This window comes from Sparus aurata, unplaced genomic scaffold, assembly GCF_900880675.1.
Source record: "Sparus aurata unplaced genomic scaffold, fSpaAur1.1, whole genome shotgun sequence".
Lineage (NCBI taxonomy): Eukaryota > Metazoa > Chordata > Actinopteri > Spariformes > Sparidae > Sparus > Sparus aurata.
Window position 1 is genome coordinate 5,281 of NW_022045233.1, and position 19,845 is coordinate 25,125.

Consider the following 19,845-nt stretch of genomic DNA (forward strand, 5'->3'; position numbering starts at 1 on the left):
TAAAACATTGATGTGAAATGTAAGTGTACCTGTCAAATGGATGTGGTGATGTAAAAGTACAATATTTCTCTCTGACATGTCGAGGAACAGAAATATAAAGTGACATGAGAAGAAAGTTACGACAGTTGTCATTTTTGTTTCAGCTGTTTCCTGAATCTGGTTTAAATATTGGATGTGTTTCAGAGTGTTTGTTAGTAATGAGGAGAGTAAAACGTCCCCGAGCTGTTCGATATTCATGTGTGCACATTGTTTTGATCCACTTACAAGGTTAGATTTATGCTTGATCTACATGTACATTTCTTCCTGCAGTTTAAAAAAAAAAGTTCATGTCACACCAACGGCATGATAAGAAACGCTTAAGCAACAGGTGGCGATATAACCACCACTGTGAGGTCACACTGTCCAATCAGAAGGCTGCATGTCTACACATGAACACTGTTTCTGAATATCTTCACGGTGGCAGCAGTTTTCTGCGTTCAGTGACCTGAAATGCTGTTTACGTCTGTGAGACACCAAAACACAACTGGTGTGGACCGGGTCTTGATCTTGAGTCAGAATGAGAATGTTTGTGTTGGAGAACACTGAAAACTCTGGATCCTACATTCCCCACAATGCAACTGACCGCATGAAATATAAGCTTTGAATCAATGAAGATATTAACATGAAGATCTGAAACATGAGACACAACAAAAGAAAAGTTAAAAGGAAGTTTTAAATGAGATAAAGTCTGTTTGCTGGTCGTCTGTCTGACTGCAGCAGAGGTTCTTGACTTTAGTTTTTGACTTCCTGAGACAAACAATAACTCAGTACAAACATTATATAAACTGTGTGTGTGTGTGTGTGTGTGTGTCTGAACATGTATGAATAACACAGGAAGGATTTCAAAATAAATCAAAGGCAAAACTAACATAAAGTACAGCATAACATATATCCTACACCCCGCCAAAATAAATCAACCAAAAATAAACAACTGAATGACATTTTTTAGAAATGTTTTATGATCAATTATTATCATCATTATTATTATAAATATTATTATTATTGTTGTTATTATTATCATTATTAATAATAATAATAATAACAGATTAGAGGTTAACAACATTCACTCTTGTACAACATTAACAGACAGCATGAAGGTTCAAAAGTCTTTTATTGAACACAAACAATGAGATCACAATTATTCTGTTCGTTTGACTTTTGTTTTTGACTTCCTGTGACAAACAATAACTCAGTACATAGAATGTGATTAAACATGATTATATAAACAGCATGTGTTCACTGTGTGTGTGTGTGTGTGTGTGTGTGTGTGTGTGTTTTCACTGTGTGTGTGTGTGTGTGCGTGTATGAATAAGATTTCTGTTTAAATGCTCTTAATACATCACAAATAATACAGGAAGGAGCTCTCACAATCTCACACCCCGCCACAATAAAACAAACCAAGATGAGCCAGCAGGTGTGATGGTAAAATGTCAAAAGAGGAAGCTGGAGTATTTTTCACCCAATCAGAGAGTTCTGACCAACGGACCAATCACATTCACATTAACATTCACATTTACATTTAGGACATTTAACAGACACTTTTGTCCAAAGTGATTTACAATAAGTACATTTGTCACAAGAGAGAAGACACGACATCACTGTTGATAGAGTGAAAAGAAATATAGAAACAATTGTCAAGTCGTCATTTGATGATCATAACTGCTGTTTAAGTACATAAGTGCTGTGATTGAAGTGCTGATGATACGAACACTTTTTTGGGAGGGAGTGATGCTCTGCAGGTGGAGGTGAAGTGTGAACAGAGAGTCTGGAGTCTCCTGCTGCAGACAGAGAGCGACTCTGCTGTCCTGATGTTGGTCAGGAGTTCGTTCCTCCACTGAGGCTCCAGAACACAGAAGAGTCTCGACTTCTCTGAGCAGCTTTGTTTGCTCTCAGTGATGGCGTTACCAGCCGGCCCGCTGATGTAGAACAGTGCAGTGCTCTCTCTGGGTCGTGTGGTCTGACCAGGGTTTGGAGGCAGACGGTGCAGTTCTGTTGACGGCCTTGAAGACCAGAACCATCGTCATGTTTTGGAGAAGGGAGGAGGGAATCGGGTCCAGGGAACAGGTGGTGGCCCGGTTAGACGTCACTAATGTGAGAACATGTTCAGAGGAGAGAGGACTGAAGCAGGTGAGGCCATCAGAGGTGAGGGAGGAGGAGGAGCTTTCTGGATGGACATCTGAGTAAATGGGTCTCTGAGCAGTCTCCATTTAGAAACAATGAACAGACTTCAGCTCTTTGTTTTCTTTCTCTGGTCTTATTCTCCTGACTTATTCTGATAAATACTTTATTTTAGCAACATGTTTTATTTAAATTGAATCTTAAATTGAACATGTTGTTTGATCAGATGGAATTAATACTTTGTAGAAACTTCACTGATCACAGTTACATCAGGTTATATATTAGAGCTAAATCAGCTACTTTCACATTTCAGAGAATTATTCAGTTTCTATTCCTCCGTCTGTCTGAATCGTTTCTGCTCTTTGTTCTTGTTTGCTTCAGTTTTGTCTGTTGTGTCTTTTGGCTTTGCATTAAAATAAACGGTGTAATGATCTGATACTCCATCATCCTGAACAATGAGATCAGGGACTTCCACATTTGATCCAGAGTGTTACCTCTTTGGTGTGTTGGCTCCTCTACATGCTGCATAAGGTTATTGACAAGCAAAAGAAAATCAAACTCATCAGTATAGGACCCCCTTTCTTCATTAACATGGATGTTGAAATCTCCAGTCACAATGATGCTGCTGTAGTTCTTCTTGACTTCATCCAGGAGACTTTGAAACTCATTCAGAAACATACGGAATTGTTGCTGGTTGTATCCTGGTGGGAGATACAGATTGATGATCACGACAAGTTGGTCCCACTCATTATGTTGCAGAACTGTGACAACAAACTCAAAGGTCTCCATGTTTAGAAAGTCAAAGTGAATTTGTTCTCCCTGCAATTCCTGTGAGAACTGATTTGCCACCCCTCCTCCTCTTCTACCATCCCTCACCTGAGAGTGGAACCTGAAACCTTCTGGTGAAGCCTCTCTGAGGACTCTGTCTGCTGTTTCATCTGTTAACCACGTCTCTGTTGTGAATAAGACATCCAGATTGTTTCCTGTTATGAGCTCTGAGATCAAGAATTCTTTATCATTCATCGACTGAACATTGAGCACTGCGATCCTAATTGTTCCAGAAGGTGTTTGGTTGGTCTCACACTGATCTCTCTCTTTATCCTCATCAACTCCCTGATCACGTCCAGTCTGTTCGGCCTGCGCACTGTTTGTCTCTTGTTCTCTTCCAGTCTGTTCAGATTGATCACAGTGTTCAATCACATGTCTCTGATCTGTTTGAGTCATCAGGTTTACACTCTTCTCCTGAACTGGATCTGAACTGTTTCCTCTGTAATAGCTGGAAACTAAACAAATGAACAGACCAACTACCAGAAAGCCAAGTCTTTGTCTTCTGGCCTTCTCCTCCTTTTCTCATTGTTTTCTGGCCCTCTCCTCCTACTCTTGACTTCTGGCCTTCTCCTCCTCTTCTCTTTGTCTTCTGTCCATCTCCTCCAGAGCCGTCCTGTGAATTAAATTAGTTAGCATCATTCAGAAACATCAGTTGTTGCTAACAAACACATTTTGCTCTGAACTAAGACGTATCTACATGTTGGGAATGAGCAGTGGAGGAAATGTTTAACCTGTGTACATAGACAGAGCTAAATGCAGCCCCACCCATAATCAATAATCAATAATCAATAATCAATCATCAGTAATCAATAATCAATAATCATACCTCATGTTGTCAAACTCAGACCTCACTGTGCTGCAGTTCTTTAGGATGTCGTCAGCTGTGTCTCTTATTGATCGGCTCGCTTCAGTCTCATGATTGTTCTCGATCATGTGTTTCCAGCTGTCAATCACCTCAGGAAGAGCAAACCCCATTCCAACAGCTCCTCCCACAACCTGATGATGGAGATCAATAGTCAATGTTATGGGAACAACAGAGACTAAACCCAAATGCACGACACAGAACTGCTTTCTGAGAATCACACAGCAGGTTGTCATTAAGGTGGAGCTGCTTCGCTCTGTGTGGATGAACAACAGCGGAGAATTGGCAAACCATTGCTGCATTGATAATTTGTCTTCTTTGTGTGAAAAGAGCTGCTGTGATTTACTGTGTGATGATCAAACAATACATGAGTGTAGTTACTGAATCTTACCATGGCTCCACCTCCAATGGCTGTCTTTAATCCTGCTGTGGACATTTCTTTGATGAGTTGTTTGGTTGCTTCAGCAATAAAAAGCTCAGATTGTTTCCCAGCAGTTTTCAGTGGGAAATCTTTGAAAATACCACAAACTGCTCTGGAGTTCTGTCTATTTCCCAGTTCTGTACGATCAAGACTCTCATGTTTGCTGAAATCGATGTTCAGCTTCAGGTCACTTCTTCTGGCCACGGCTTCCATGAATGAAGTCATGACGCGTTGGTCGACTTGATCTGGGTCAGCAGAGGGATACATCCTCTTCACCTCCACCTTCAGCTGCTCGAACAGATTCTGGATTATTTCTGCAATCGCATTGTTGTTGTCTTCTATATCCTCAGCATCTTTCAAGGTGTCGCTGGATGAAAAGTGCTCAATGATCTTTGTAGTCACAGATACAGTGACACCTGTACCAACACCAACTCCTCCTGCAATAGCTAAAGCTGGAGCTGCTGCTCCGCCGGTACAGAAAGTGACCACACCGGCTCCAATCAGACTTGCTGCTCCGATCATAGACGCTGTGCTGCCAGCACATTCTGCAGAATTGCATTTCTTCCTGAGTGTCTCCAACTCATCAGCAAGTTTCTTCAGCTTCATTGCACAGTTCTCCCTCTTCTCGATCCAGGAGAACATCAGCTCCACCAGCAGATCAGCGCTGGCCATGATGAAGGTTTGTGTGTCCTCCTGATCCTTCAAGCAGAAACCAGAGAGCTGCTACAGCGTGATGAGGTCTGTAAGAGAAGGTCAGGAGACGATCAGAGGACACCAGAGGTCACTGTGTCATGTAGTACAAGTCAAAGCTCTGAAGTGGACCTTGAGATTAACTTGTTATCCAAATACTAAAACCCTGATAATAAACCAGCTGGGACGCTGTATGACATGTTCATTAAAGAGGAATGCAGAGTTTTGTAAATCCTTCAGACTTCAGGCCCCCACACACCGCCCAGACTCAAACCAATGGCCAACTGCCTTTATCCGACCACTCCGTTGCCTCGTGTCTGACTCGTTCGGCAGCTGCCAACTACACAGTAGCGTATACGCTCTGCGCTTGCTCGAGATGCAGTAGGCCTCTTCAACAGAAGGTGGTGCTAAACTCGTGCCAGTACTCCAAAACATGAAAACAGGAAATGACGGAACGGAGTGCATAGAAAAACAAAGCACACACAGTATTCCACCCCTCCCACACACCGCGCTGATTAGCTGGCACACAAACAAACAGAGAATCCAATGGCTCAGACGGCCGACAGCCAACCTCCTCAGACTTCACATGTTGAATCAGAGCAGATGCAGTTACCGCAGTTCCAAAAGCTTCCAACGCAGCTGAACACACTGAACAGATTTGTTCGTGAACTCGTCCAAGTCTTCCCAAACGCTTCAGACGGCCAACGGTTGGCCCGGTGTGTTTCAAGCTTTACAGTTCAGCTGAATCCGTACAGACGTTTATATTAAAGACGTTTCAACTGATTTTGTAAATGTTCAATCATTCTGAATGTGACGGCCATCAAACACAATAATCAGATGTTTGAATAAATGTAATTATTGTACTACAACTGTCTTATCAGGTCACATTTAATGTCGGCCATCTTACCACAATATATCATCCTGCTGGCTCAGAACAGTGATGACATCACGTTACTGAACAACACTGATCACTTCAGCTTTCTCAGCAGAACGACTGTTATTGATCCACTGAGTGTGTCAGCTGTTCACCACATGAAGCCTCGAACATGAACGCTACGAAAACAAAGTTTCTTTAGTTTCACCATCGATCAGTTATTAATCCTACATTGACACAAAAACACAAAAAAGAAAAAATAGAAATAACTAGAGACTGAGACTTGTTATGATTGAGTGTCTTTTTGCTGTGTTTTCTGTTTTATTTTTTAAATCACGCCCTTGTGTGTCTCTTCTTGCTGTCAGTTTCTCCTGTGTGTTTTTCCTTCTCTGTGTTTTTCCTTCATTACCTCACCTGTTCCTGATCATCTCATCACAGTTTATAATCTTTGTTCTCCTTCATTTGTTGTCAGTTTGTTCCGTGATGTTCCCCGTTACGCCGTCAGTCAGTCTTGTTTCTAATTACTCCGTCTTGGTCTGTCGTTCCCCGTGTCTCCCATTTGGTATGTTTTTGGTTTCTTCTCGTTTTGATTTGCACTTTGTTTTTTGAACCTTTTAGTTGCTCTTTTGTCTTTGTAACCGCCTTGTGGGACTAGAATCACTTGTTTTTTGTATTAATTCAGCTTTTGTTAACAAAGCTCGCTTTTTGTTCCCCCATTTCCTGCCTCCTATGTGTGTGTGTCTGCATTTGGTTCCTCATTTAGCCATATAACTTAACGGATCTTTAATCAAACAAAACATACAAGGAGTGTATGTGCAGAATATGAGCTGACACACAGGAAAGTTCATTTAAACACGCTGACATGATGAAGTTTGTTAAACACAGAGAAATTGAAGTTTTTCACAATCTGTCCTCATGTGTGTTAAACATACAGAACTCTTGTCTTAAATGTAAGTCAGGAATTTGTGATCCTTCTCACTGCTTCTGGTCCTGTGTTAAGATACTAAAGTATTGGAGTGATGTCTTATTTGAAATACGAAAGGTTCTGAAGAAGGAGCTTGAACTTGACCCGGTTTTCCTCCTTTTGGGTCTTCCCAGTGGCCGTGTAACTGATATTCATCAGAAAAAACTGTATAATGTTGTGATATTTTGTGCCAGGAAAAATATTCTCCAGCACTGGATCTCAGATAAAGCCCCCTCAGTTGTGGGATGGCACCGGACAATAATGGAATATATACCTCTGGACTTTCTGATCTGTCTCCTGCACTACAAAATTAATACCTTTGAAAGAATATGGAATTCATTTCCTGATTACATTAATGTCAGTCTTTCTGCCTAAATGTTCCAGAGCATTTATATGTGTTTTTGGTTTTTTATGTTGTTATTCCCAACCTTTTTTTTTTTGCTTTTTCCTATCTTGTGTATGTTTGATTTTTGATAAAGAAAAAGTCAATAAACACATTTTTATAAAAACAGACAAAAACATACAGAACTCTAACATACAAATAAAGATGTTAACATGAAGATCTGCAGCAGCAACAGAAACGTTTCTCACCTGTTGCTGGAAGTTCTGGTGGAATAAAGTCGTGTTCAAAGAAAGTTTGAGAGAAATTGAACTCAGCTCTGGTTCGTCTGATCGACTGCAGCAGAACGTCTTTATCTTTATTCTGCTGCTCAGTTTCTGTAAGTCATGTGACTTCTCGGAAAAGAAGCAGCTACAGAAAGGATGCTTATCTTCACACCTGAGCCCACTGAGCTGCGGTATGTTTTTTCTGACTGAGGGAAACAACTCAGTTAGTCAGGCAAAACTAACATAAAGTACAGTATGACATATATCCTACACCCAGCTAAAATAAGTCAAAACAAAACAACTAAATTAACTTTTCTTAGACATTTTTTATGATCCATTATTATTATTATTATTATTATTATTATCATTATTATTATTGTTGTAATTATTATTATTATTGTAATTATTATTATTATAATAAGAACAATTATTATTGTTGTTGTTATTGTTATTATTATTATTATTATTAATGATAATAATAACAGAGTAGAGGTTGACAACATTCACTCTCGTACAACATTAACAGACAGCATGAAGGTTCAAAAGTCTTTTATTGAACACAAACAATAAGATCATAAGTATCCTGTTCGTTTTGACTTTTGTTTTTGACTTCCTGTGACAAACAATAACTCCATACATAGAATGTGATTAAACATTATTATATGAACAGGATGTGTTCACTGTGTGTGTGTGTGTGTGTGAGAGAGAGAGAGAGAATAAGCTTTCTGTTTAAATACTCTTAATACAAAACAAACAATACAGGAAGGAGGTCTCAAAATCTCACACCCCACCAAAATAAATCAAACACAAAACAAGCTTAAATATAACAAATACACAGCACCTCGCCAATATAAAACAAACGAAGAGGAGCTAGGCCAGCAGGTTTGTTGGTAAAATGTCAAAAGAGGAAGCTGGAGTATTTTTCACCCAGTCAGAGAGTTCTGACCAACGGACCAATCACAATCACATTTACATTTACATTTACATTTACAGCTACATTTAGGACATTTAGCAGACACTTTTGTACCTGTCAGCTGACCCGCTGATGTAGAACAGTGCAGTGCTCTCTCTGGGCCGTGTGGTCTGACAAGGGTTTGGAGGAAGACAGTGCAGTTCTGTTGACGGCCTTGAAGACCAGAACCATTGTCTGGAATCAGATTCAGGCCGCAACAGGAAGTCAGCAGAGGTCATGGAGGAGGCGGGTCACATGGGAGAATTTAGGTAGATTGTAAACGAGGTGCTGCAGCGTTCTGCATACACTGCAGTGGTTTAGTCACAGAGGCTGAGAGTCCATCCAAGAAGGAGTTACTGTAGTCCAGGAGGAAGATGACCAGAAGTTGCGTCGCGTCTTCTGTGAAGAAAGACCGGATGTCTGTCCCCAGGATGAAGAGGAGTTCAGGTTTACTCAGGTTGAGTTTGAGGTGATGAGCAGCTGTCCAAGCAGAGATGATGCAGACATTCAGAGATGAGCGTCACAACGTGGCTGTTGGAGGAGGACGAGGGGAAAGAGAGGAACAGTTGGTGTCGTCAGCAGAACAGTGGTCAGAGAATCCATGTGATGTGACTGCAGAGCCTCGTGATCTAGTGTTAGTGAGAGCAGAACCGGTCCTGATACTGAGCCTTGAGGGAGGGAATCAGGTCCAGGGAACAGGTGGAGGCCCTGTTAGACGTCACTAATGTGAGAACATGTTCAGAGGAGAGAGGACTGAAGCAGGTGAGGCCATCAGAGGTGAGGGAGGAGGAGGAACTTTCTGGATGGACATCTGAGTAAATGGGTCTCTGAGCAGTCTCCATTTAGAAACAATGAACAGACTTCAGCTCTTTGTTTTCTTTCTCTGGTCTTATTCTCCTGACTTAATTTGATAAATACTTTATTTTAGCAACATGTTTCATTTAAATTAAATCTTTAGTTAAAAACTGGGATAAAAATAACCATCTTGTTTGATCAGATGGAATTAATACTTTGTAGAAACTTCATTGATCACAGTTACGTCAGGAAATATGTGTTGGCCAGTGCTGTTCTGTTTGCTGTGGTATGCTGGGAGCAGACTGAGAGTAGCAGATGCTAACAGACTCAACAAGCTGATCAGGAAGGCCAGTGACATTGTAGGGGTGGAGCTGGACACCTTGACTGCAGTGTCAGACAGGAGGATGCTGTGGAAGGTAGTAATGCTCCGTATTACTACCACACTCCATACGCAGATACCTGTGCCACCGCTCCGGTAGCGGTGCGGTGGCACAGAGCTTGGGGAGCAGACCAGAGCGCTGCTGTCGGTGCTGCAGCCCCGGCTCGGAGCAACAGGCTGTTGTACTGTTGTGCTAACTGTGGCTAATGCTCCGTGCTCGGCGTCCCGGTACTACTACCACACTCCATGCGCATAGAGAGACTGGAGCTCGGGAGCTCAGGGACAGAACCAGATACACAGAGACTTGGACACATCAGGAGAGAGCTTGAAGAAAAGTCCGCGAGGTAGTTGGACTCTGTGTTGCCCAGAGACGGCCGGCACACTGGCCCTAAATGGTGTATTATGGCTGGACCGTCCAGCCCCGCCTTCCCACAGGCTGCTGCCATCACCTTCTCAAATGATATGCAAACCACGCTCTACTTGCCCCTCCCCTCAGGCCCCTCCCTCTCGACGCCAAAACAGTGACAGAAAGTTGAAACTGAAAATCAGTGACACTGTAAAAAAAGTGACATGAAGAAAAAATCTGAAGATTGTTATTGAAAAATACAAAAAAATCCCAATAAAATAAATGATGAGATTTTCGGATTTGAATTATTTGAATTACTTTCTTTTTTCAGTGCCAATACTTGTTTCAGTGCCAATACAACTGATTTCAATACAAATGTTTCAATGACAAGGTTTCTTTTTTCAGTACTGGTTTTGTTTTCAATGCCAATTTTTTTTTTGGATGCCAAAGTTTAGTCACCGTTCTGGCTCCATATATGAGCCTTTTATCCCAACACACTTGGATTATCTAACACAATGTGTTATTGGACCACAGGAGTGGTGGTGACTCTGGTCCAATGAAAATCAGCCATTTACAGCTAGAATATAATTTACCTCATTAATAATGTGTGAACTGATTTTTTGATCAAGTGAATGTTATTCTATTTGTGTAAACTAGGCTTTCCATGAAAAATGAAGACATTTCTAAGTGACCATGAACTTTTTTGCGGTGGTGTAATTTTGTTTAAAGTCAATATTGTCATAAGAAGCTGAACATCTTTCAGACAGATGCAGGACAGAAGTGTCCTCGTGCTGCAGTAAAGATGAGTCCACAATATTTGTCATCATGTTTTAATGAAAAGTGACACTGTAATGTGGAAAAACAGGTGAAGTGCTCAGCACTGACAACAGTTTCATAATGACATTTGTTAGGATCATAAACAGGAAGTAGTATTCTGTGTGGAATTGACACATTTATGAAAAACATTTTATTTTGTTCCCAATGTTACTGAATCAATTTTAACACAAAGAAAATGATAAGTCTTCTTCTTATTTGCAGTGAACCTGCAGCTACATTTACTCCAACACTGAGTCACAACAGTTGGGACGTTGATTATAACATAAATAAAAGCAGAATACCTTCAGCTGATCACAGTACAAAGCAGTGGCGTTCACAGGCTTTTTGAAGGGCAGGGGCGAAAAGAAAAAAAATGGCTTGACAGTCACGAATATAGCTACAGCTACATTATATGTAATTTACGTAGCCCTGGAGGTGACATGGATGGGGTTTTTTTTTAATGCTTTAGTTCATTTCATATAGATGCGTTCATCTATATGTATCTTATGCATGCAAGTTAAAAGAAACACATCCATGTCACCTCCAGGGCTCCCTAGTAATTAACTGTTTAGGGGGAAAACATTAAATAAATAAAATTAAAGTGATCATGACAACTTTAGAATTTTTTGAATAAAGTTGGTAGAGAAAGACAGACTGACTGTAAACTCTCTGTGTTCACTCAGACAGCTGACTGCAGCAGACTGCCTCTTCACTGGACTTTATTCTGCATCACTGTTCACAACACATCAGTTGTTACTTCCTAATGGCATCAATGTTTATGAGTGACCTTCACAGAATTTATTGACCATTTACAATATTATGAACATCAGTTACAACTTTCTATTAAACAATATCTGATAAATAGTTTATAAAGTATTTCATTGATGTTAAACATCTTTAATGTGACTGTCGGCCAATCACAGGGAGCCAAAGCTGCATTCAGAACTGCACTCTAACTTTTATTGTCTAGTCTCTTATTATTAATCTTTGTTCTATTGTAGCTTATTTTTATACTTTGAGCTCGCTTTAATGTTTTGTTTCTTGATGTCCTCCAACTTGTTTTTAATGTATTAATGTAATTAATAATACAATAAACTGGTCACATGACGTCAGATAGAGGAACCAACAAAAAGACTTTGGTTGGGATGTACAACATACAACCCAGTTTTATTAAGGTTTTACAGTTTTTGGGGGGTTTGAAGATCAGAAAATACAAGCATACAGGTATAAGTATAAGTACAGGAGTATAAAATCAACAGCCAACAAGGTCAAAGGGTGAAACAGCTCAGACAGAAGATCCAGACCAGAGACAGAGCCTGGATCTTCCTCTCAGTCTCTCTCTTAAACTCTCACATCATCTTAAAGGCCACAATTCATTTTGATAAAACCATAGATAGAAAGTAGAACAAGTACAAACTGTGAAGTTTAAATAAAATGGGTGCATAGATTCAGGTGTCAGCAGACTGTCAGGAAGGTGTTAAACAGCTCGTACAGAGTTTGAGCAACACATGTTAAACAACAAGTGCTGCAGGTTCCTCACATCCTGCAGTGCAGCAGTGCAGTCAGAACACATGCAGGTGGTTGTTTTCCACCTGCCCTCAGGTTATACTTCCTTTAACACTTAAAGTTCAGACTCAACAGGAGGACTTCAGTACGACAGGAGGTGTGGTTGGTGAGGGATGACTCTGCCACCAACTGAGTGAACACCAAATCAAGCTGAACAATGAACAGTGACTCCATCAGGCCACAGTGTGATTCTGACTGTTTAAAGTAGTAAAGAAAAGTCTGTAGTGAGACAGTCTGATGGACTCAGCGAGGTGGTGATGTAATCCAGACTGGACACGAGAACAACGCCGTCCATCAACAGACAAACAACGTCTCAGTGACACCAAATGTTCCACAATCGTTCTGTAGGTCAGAAATACAGACCTGCAATCTGATACAAGATATTACAGCTGATATTAAAGTATTAAAACATAAAGCCTGGTTGATATAGTTATCTTACGTCATCACACAAAAAACACCAGTTTAAACAATTAACCAAAACCAAAAAGAGTTCAGATTGATCAGAGCGACGCTTTGCTGAGACTAATTTCCATGACTTACCAGCAGTGTTGGGGAAACTACTTTGCAAGTGTAAGTTGTAAAACTGCATGTAGTTCAGCCTGACAGTAGTTTGAACAAACTACATTTCTACCCCTGGAGAAATTTAGTTTGTAAAACTAATGCTAAAAAAAGTAGCTTTAGCAACTACTTATACTCATTATACTCATTTAACTCAGTGTTAAATAAATCAACATATGGTGTGTGTGAAACAAATTATAAATTCACATGCCAGAAGAAATATGCCTCTAAACTCGAGAGGAAAAAGTCGCAAAAAGTCAAACTTATTGTTGTTTTCGGCTTCCAGAGCTCACATGTGAACACGTAGGTCGTGTCTGTAGATGCATCTATATCCAACACGTATACATGCTCAAGTATGGCTGTGGTTGAGCTGGTGCGTTCAGGGTGCATCGGAGGTAACAGGAGGGTTGTTCATGACGGGCTTGTGCCATATGAGCTCTGCCTTCATGGCACAAAGACCCGCCCACTCTGTGAAGCATTTGAGTGCTGCCAGGACGAGCCAATCAGAGGCAGCGTTGGCTTAGCATGTCACAACATGTTTCACATCTTTTTTCAAAGAAAAATGTTATAAATTTATATTATATAGGTCTTTTTTATATAAAAAATATTTCATGTTATTGGCCAAAATTGTAGTTTGTAAATTGAGTAGTTAAACTACAAAAAATGACCCAAAAAGTAGTTGAATTACTTGATGCAGCACAAAACATGAATGTAGTTTAACTACCATAAAGTTACAGCAAATTGTAGTTAAGCTGTGTAGTTCAACTAAATGTAGTTTAAGTCTCCCCAACACTGATTATCAGGTAGTCTCACTTCCTCGCTCACTTTCCTCCACACCAGCTCCTTGTTTGTCCTGTCTCACTTCAGGTGGATGTTTTATTGTACAGCTCTGGGTGTCTGAAAACAGCCACTATTATCCTCGCCTCCATTGTTGTTCATGAATTTGCATCTTTTCATTGACGAATGATTCGCCTCACGATTGGTCTGAACGCCCTCATAAGATCTGTAAGAGGAAAATCTGCCGTGGTTGGTAGAGAGGATCAATACATTTTCATGGCATTATGTAATTAAATTCAGTGAATTACATCAAAAATCTGGGAGCACATAGTCAGAAATATACATTTCCAGTCAGGTGTGCAGATACCTGCAGCAGCTCTTTCCACTGTGATCAGAAGATATTATTATTCTTTTAATTTCAGTTTGTCCCTGTGCTGTGAGTTTATTCAGTAATGATAAGGTTTCTAAATATACACTGGATCTAAATGAACTTTTCTCAGGACATTTCACTAAATAGAATTATTGAAACCCAAACACATCATCAGAACTTCTCCAGGATCGTCACCTCCAGTCCAGCAGAGGGAGGCAGAGTCGGGCTGCTCACATTCTGATATCAGTAGTTGTTAAGAGCCTCGAGAGTGATGTTACATTAAAGGATACGTTTATTTGTTCTGCTTGATATGTTTTAAGGTGGTTTAGATCAAAACAATACATATTCTATAAACTGGTCACTGATTTGAAAGTAAAATCATAATGTGAAAAATGTTTCACCACAAATTATAAATGTAGGAAAGATTCTCGCTGCACTGTCGGTTTAGATGTACAGTAATACTTTAAAAACACTTCAGACACAGACGTGAGAATGTACAACAACTTGAGAATGTAGAATAAATTGAACAGTGAGTAAAAATATTATGGGCAAAAAGTCTTTAATCTCACTGAAGGGGCTTCAAAGGGGCTTTGTTGGCATGAAAGTTTGAACAACAATATGCCAAAGCATCTTGTCCAAACATACAGACATTAACAATGACTTGATTTTCATTAATTTACATTTACATTAATTATATATACAGTATATCCTGTGTGTGTGTGTGTGTGTGTGTGTGTGTGTGTGTGTGTGTGTGTGTCTCAGGTTGTGGCATGTTGATATATGTTGGGCAGCCAGATGTCCCCGGTCTCCTTCTCCCAGGAGTAGTTTTAGTTTTGTTTGGTCATTCAGCTCTTTGAAATCTGAGATTATAGAGCTGAATTTGCCAAACCAAATGTTTCTTGTTATATTAAATTTTTTACATTGTAGGAGAAAGTGCATCTTTGTCTCAGCCTCACCTGGCGGACAGAGAACACCGTATTACAAGGACATGCATATGCTAGATAGCCGTGGCGATTTTATTTTATTTTATGTATTTTTACATCCCTATGCACAACAGGATTTTTTTTATTAATTAAAAACACAAAAGAAGCACTTTTCAATACAAGGGGCTCAAGCACGCGTTGGGCCCTATGTGTGCACGTTCCTGTGGACAGCCCTGTCCTGGTCCCAGTCAGAACACAGGTGACCTGGGACAGGTGTGTTCCATATGGTGTCTCTGCAGGTCTCTCGGCCTCTCAGTGGACATTTGTTACAACCAGGTACCAGGGCCGTAACCAGGATTTTAGAAATACTGAGGTCATAATTGCGGAGGTCCGAACATAAGCAATGTTTTAGCGGGCGGGTCCATAAGGAAATGTGTATTTGTAACTGACACTGTGTGAGTGTGTGTTGACCAACCTTCGAGAGGGCAGGGACAGCAGAATACAGTACAGATGTGGAGATATGAAGGCAGTCAGAGCCAGTAGATGGGGGCAGGCAGCCAGTCATCATGCATGTAGACTAACTGAAATTGTATGATTGTTTATTATTGACAGCACACTGACTCCAATGAACATACATGTCCTAACATAAGCAAAGTTTCAAAGATTATCTTGCCTAGATGTAACAGGGCCTGATGCAAGACACGATTCCACTTGTCTCTCCTGCCAAGAAGGAATTCAGCAAAATAATATACACCTCCTTAATACCAACTTTAAGACACACTTAAATAACTCAAATACCAAATAATGCAAACACAAACAGTACATGAACACAAGCAAAATGTAAGTCATACAATTTCACTATTAGATACTACTAGATATGTTGTTACGTTAAGTTACATTAAGAAGAATAGTTATGATTATGATTGAATTAGATCAGAGGACAGTATTGTGTGTATGGGACATTGATAATCCTTTCCTGGGGCAGCACCTGGTCTTCTCTTCACCTTTCTTTCCTTTTCTCCCCCTCTCGTCCTCTTCTTGCCTTACTATCTTCTTCCCAAAGGGAAACAGGGTTTGTTGTGCTCTCTTCATCATGTCTGAAGAAAGTAAACCAACAACAACTCAGCTGAGTTGATAAAGTAACTTTAACAGTGCTGGGTAACATTGTATTACTGGCCTGGCCTCTGTTAGGATTAACATTATAAAAACTAGTTTTAGAGTTCCAGAAGAAACTGTGTTTGCTTGCCGGAGTCTTGCCGAGTATGTTTAAAACTATGTTTAAAAGTATGTTTAATAGCCTATAATTACTATTAAAACATCTAGTAGGTACTACAGTTGTCAAAAGTATCGAAACTCCAAAAAGTATCGATACTAAAATGTTGTGTCCAGATACGATACTCATTTTCAAAAGGATCGATACCAATACTTTTGCACTACCTCAGACCTGAAACTTGTTATCATAGTTGTTTTTTGTTATATATATTTAACGCGTGGTTCTGTTCATTGTTACAGAGGATATTTTTGCATTTTTCTTGTTAATCAAAATATGTCTTTTAAATTTTGGGGTCTTTTTTTTATCCTTGTGGTATCGAAAATGGTATCGAGTATCGAATATTTTTCTGAGTATCAGTATCGAGTTGAAAATTTTAGTATTGTGACAACCCTAGTAGGCACAGAAATCACTTAAGTAGTAGCAGCAGCAGCACTAGATACAGTCAAAGAACAGCATAACTGCAAAAAATGAGCAAGCATGGATTATAAATTAGCTAGCTAACATCAGTCAACATGATTTATCTTCCCTCTGCTTTCAGTGGCCACCCAATGATGGGCTCTTGTCAAGACAGCAGCATCACTACCTCTGAAACGACCATTTGTAGGCAGTTAACGTTAGCTAGTTATGTATCACTTGTGATGGTTGATCACTAACTTGGATGGCACTACTAGGCGTGATTATTACATGTAATAATTTGTGCTTCGTATCACTCACGTGAGCTTGTTGGCCTGCTTTGTATTTACATCAATGGACACCGTGTTTTAAAGTTTGAAATCGTATGGTTTATTAAAACACAAGCAACCTGGCCAGTTTATTCCAGTTACCAATTTTGCGATGTCTATCTTAGGAAGTAAAGAACACTTCAGACTACGAATCCTTACCGCTGAAGTACAGCTTGTCCAGAAGTTATTTTAACAGAGCGTTGTGAGAGTGGCGTAGGTCTTTCATGAATAGGGCGGTGCGTCAGGTGTGCGTCAGGTGTGCATGAGGTGTGAGTGGGTGAGCGAGAGTGAGGGAGCGTGCGTGAGGCAGACAGTGAATGAATGAGAGAGAAAGGAGTAGCAGCAGTAACGACAGGAATAAGATGTACAGTATATGCTGCAGTTAGCTGTGAATAAACGTGACGGCACCTCAAAAGACAATTATTTACCGACCAACGACATACCTGAAAGGGGTTCACCCCGAAGGTAATCATAAACTTCGGCCCTGGAGGAAACATCTCACCTGCGCTTCTTGACCACGGTCCGGGAGCCGAACAGGAACGGTGTAACAAGAGGTTTTTTTTTGTATTTTTTTACCCACAAACCAGTGCAATGACCAAAGATGGTATATTTACGACAGGATAATCCACTCTCTAACCCAAGGTGATGATCAGACAGAGGAGCAGGTCGTTTCCGTACAAAATAAAGTTATTTGTCGGCAGTTATCACCTTCTTTTTTTTTTTTCCACTGAGAAAAAATACCGAGGACATGACCTCGGTGTCCTCAATGGTAGTTACGGCCCTGCCAGGTACCCTAACTGCAACACAACAATGACAAAAGTCACAAGGAGCATGTGTCCAGGGGTATTTATTTACAAAAAGATATCAAACTGGGAATTTAAAGGAAATGAAGAATGTGAAAACATAACAAAAGCAGGAAAAACGGCAGGTGCAACAGTTGGCGTGGAGGCACCCCTGGGATGAGAGAGAGCCCGAACACTGCAGGAAGACCTGCTCTTATAGGTAGTGGCTCCACCCCATGATTAAGATTCATACCTGAAACACATTAGGGAGAGGCCGAGAACTAGAGCAGCTAAAAGAAAATACAAACAGGGAGAACTACACCACCCAGAGGAGGAAGAGGACATAACAACATTAAAGGAGCCTCTCTGATCAACCAGCTGCTGCAGGTTCCTTCTCACGTCGCTGAAGTAAGTCTGAGTATCCAGCTTCTGCGTGAAGTACCTGCGATCATAATAAACCTCACAATATGTTCAAAGGTCAAACAATATGACATCTCATAAGATTCTGAACAATCATCCACCATATATAATTCCCATGGATTGTCCAGCAAATCAGAACCAATGGGGGCAAAACCAAGCTCCTTTTTGCACTTCCCTCTTATCAGCTCCCTGTGCTCCTTGAACAGCAGGTCCAGGTCGCTCAGGTAAGTAGAGATGAGTCTCTTTACAGTATCACGACTTTGAATCCCTCCCAGTCTCACCAGGTGAATCAGCACCTGGATGTGGAAGGCTGCCCCGTTCACCCAGGCCTTCAGAGCCTCGGGCCTCATGTGCCCGTCACTCACCATGGAGTCCTTCAGCCTGGTGATGGCGGCGCTCAGCTGGACCTCGATCCGTTCAATTTCGCCTACCAGCTTGGCTTTGTTCTTAATGTACATCACGCATCTCTTCAGACATCGTTGATGTGAACCCTAACCTCAGAGGCCTTCTCCTCAGCAACACACACCTCAGAGCCTCCTTTGCGCTCTCCTCAGGTGGACTGGAGGAGTTGCTGTCGATGATGATGGCGATGGCCAGCGCTCCGAGACCCGCCAGTTCAGGAGCTGGAGTCAAGGCACCCAGCTGCTCAACCAGGCTCTTGACCCAGTCTGGAGCGCCGCCTCCTGTTTCCATTTCCTCTTCTCGTAGTGTTGTGTCAGGTTGTCTGAGGACTCCAGACTGGTGAACATCTTGATGGTCTCGTTGATTCTCAGGTTTTGACCCTCACTGATATGACGCCCAAACTTCCATGTCTTTCTCTCCATGTCCCTCCTCTCCTCTGCACTCAACCCGTTACCCATCTTCTTATTTTCCGGATCAGATCAAGATGGAGGCTGGAGTTTGACACTGCAACACACAAAACATAATCCAGTGAACATTTTCAGACAAATGATCAGAGAACATTGTGGCTGCATGTGTTGAAGCTTCGCACAGCCACTATAGCGACTTCAACGAACAAATGAGTCACTGAGAGACTGAGGTTGGGCCTGATTGCTGACGCGCTTGAAATACGTTTCAACTTTTTATTACCGAAAAAACAATGATCAACTCATGATAAAATGCACAAACTCAAAATCAAAGTAATCACAGTGATCAAAAGATAAATAGCGGTCAACAAAAATACGACAACCCAGCTCGCCCTCTCTCTCTCTCTCTGACAATGAGAAATGAACAGGTGCCTAAATTAACTAATAACCCCGCCCATATCCATGTGACCTGCAATCCCCTATTCAATATGACCATACAATAAATATCATAACCAAAACACCAACCAAAAGATAACAGTGTCCCATCACCTTGTGTCTAATAGAAAACGCACCTACCAATTCATTCATGGCTCCTACAGCCACGGCATTAAAACCGCTGACAGGTTAAATGATCAACGTCAATCATCTCGTTAAAATGTTCTGCTGGAGGACCTTGAGTCCAGGTATTCATGTGGATGCTAGTGGACCAACACTGCCGAGACCAAATACCCCCCCCCCCCCATGGAAACAGCTGCCAAAGAACTTTGCTCCCTTCTCCCCTCTCACCTCTTACCTGAACCCTGGGATGGTTGGACCCCTCCGGTACCTGCTCTGCACAGAAACGCTCTCCAGGTTTCAGCAGCTAACTTCTGTAGCAGCAGTTAGCCCTTACATTAGCAACAAGCTACTGGTAGCTATCGTAAATCACTTCTGTACTGTCAATGGCCTCTGTTGGTTC

General features: G+C 41.0%; 1 protein-coding gene across 1 annotated transcript; it reads right to left on the reverse strand.

Annotated features, from left to right (window-relative positions):
- Nucleotides 1–1,131: 1,131 nt before the first annotated feature.
- On the reverse strand, nt 1,132–7,463 carry LOC115578228 (uncharacterized). Its single transcript, XM_030411090.1, has 4 exons — nt 7,388–7,463; nt 4,239–5,008; nt 3,812–3,981; nt 1,132–3,598 (listed from the first exon to the last, which is right to left on the reverse strand). The coding sequence occupies exons 2-4, from the start codon at nt 4,938–4,940 to the stop codon at nt 3,532–3,534; spliced, it is 939 nt and encodes a 312-aa protein (XP_030266950.1). The 5' UTR covers nt 4,941–5,008; nt 7,388–7,463; the 3' UTR covers nt 1,132–3,531.
- Between the last annotated feature and the right edge of the window lie 12,382 nt (nt 7,464–19,845).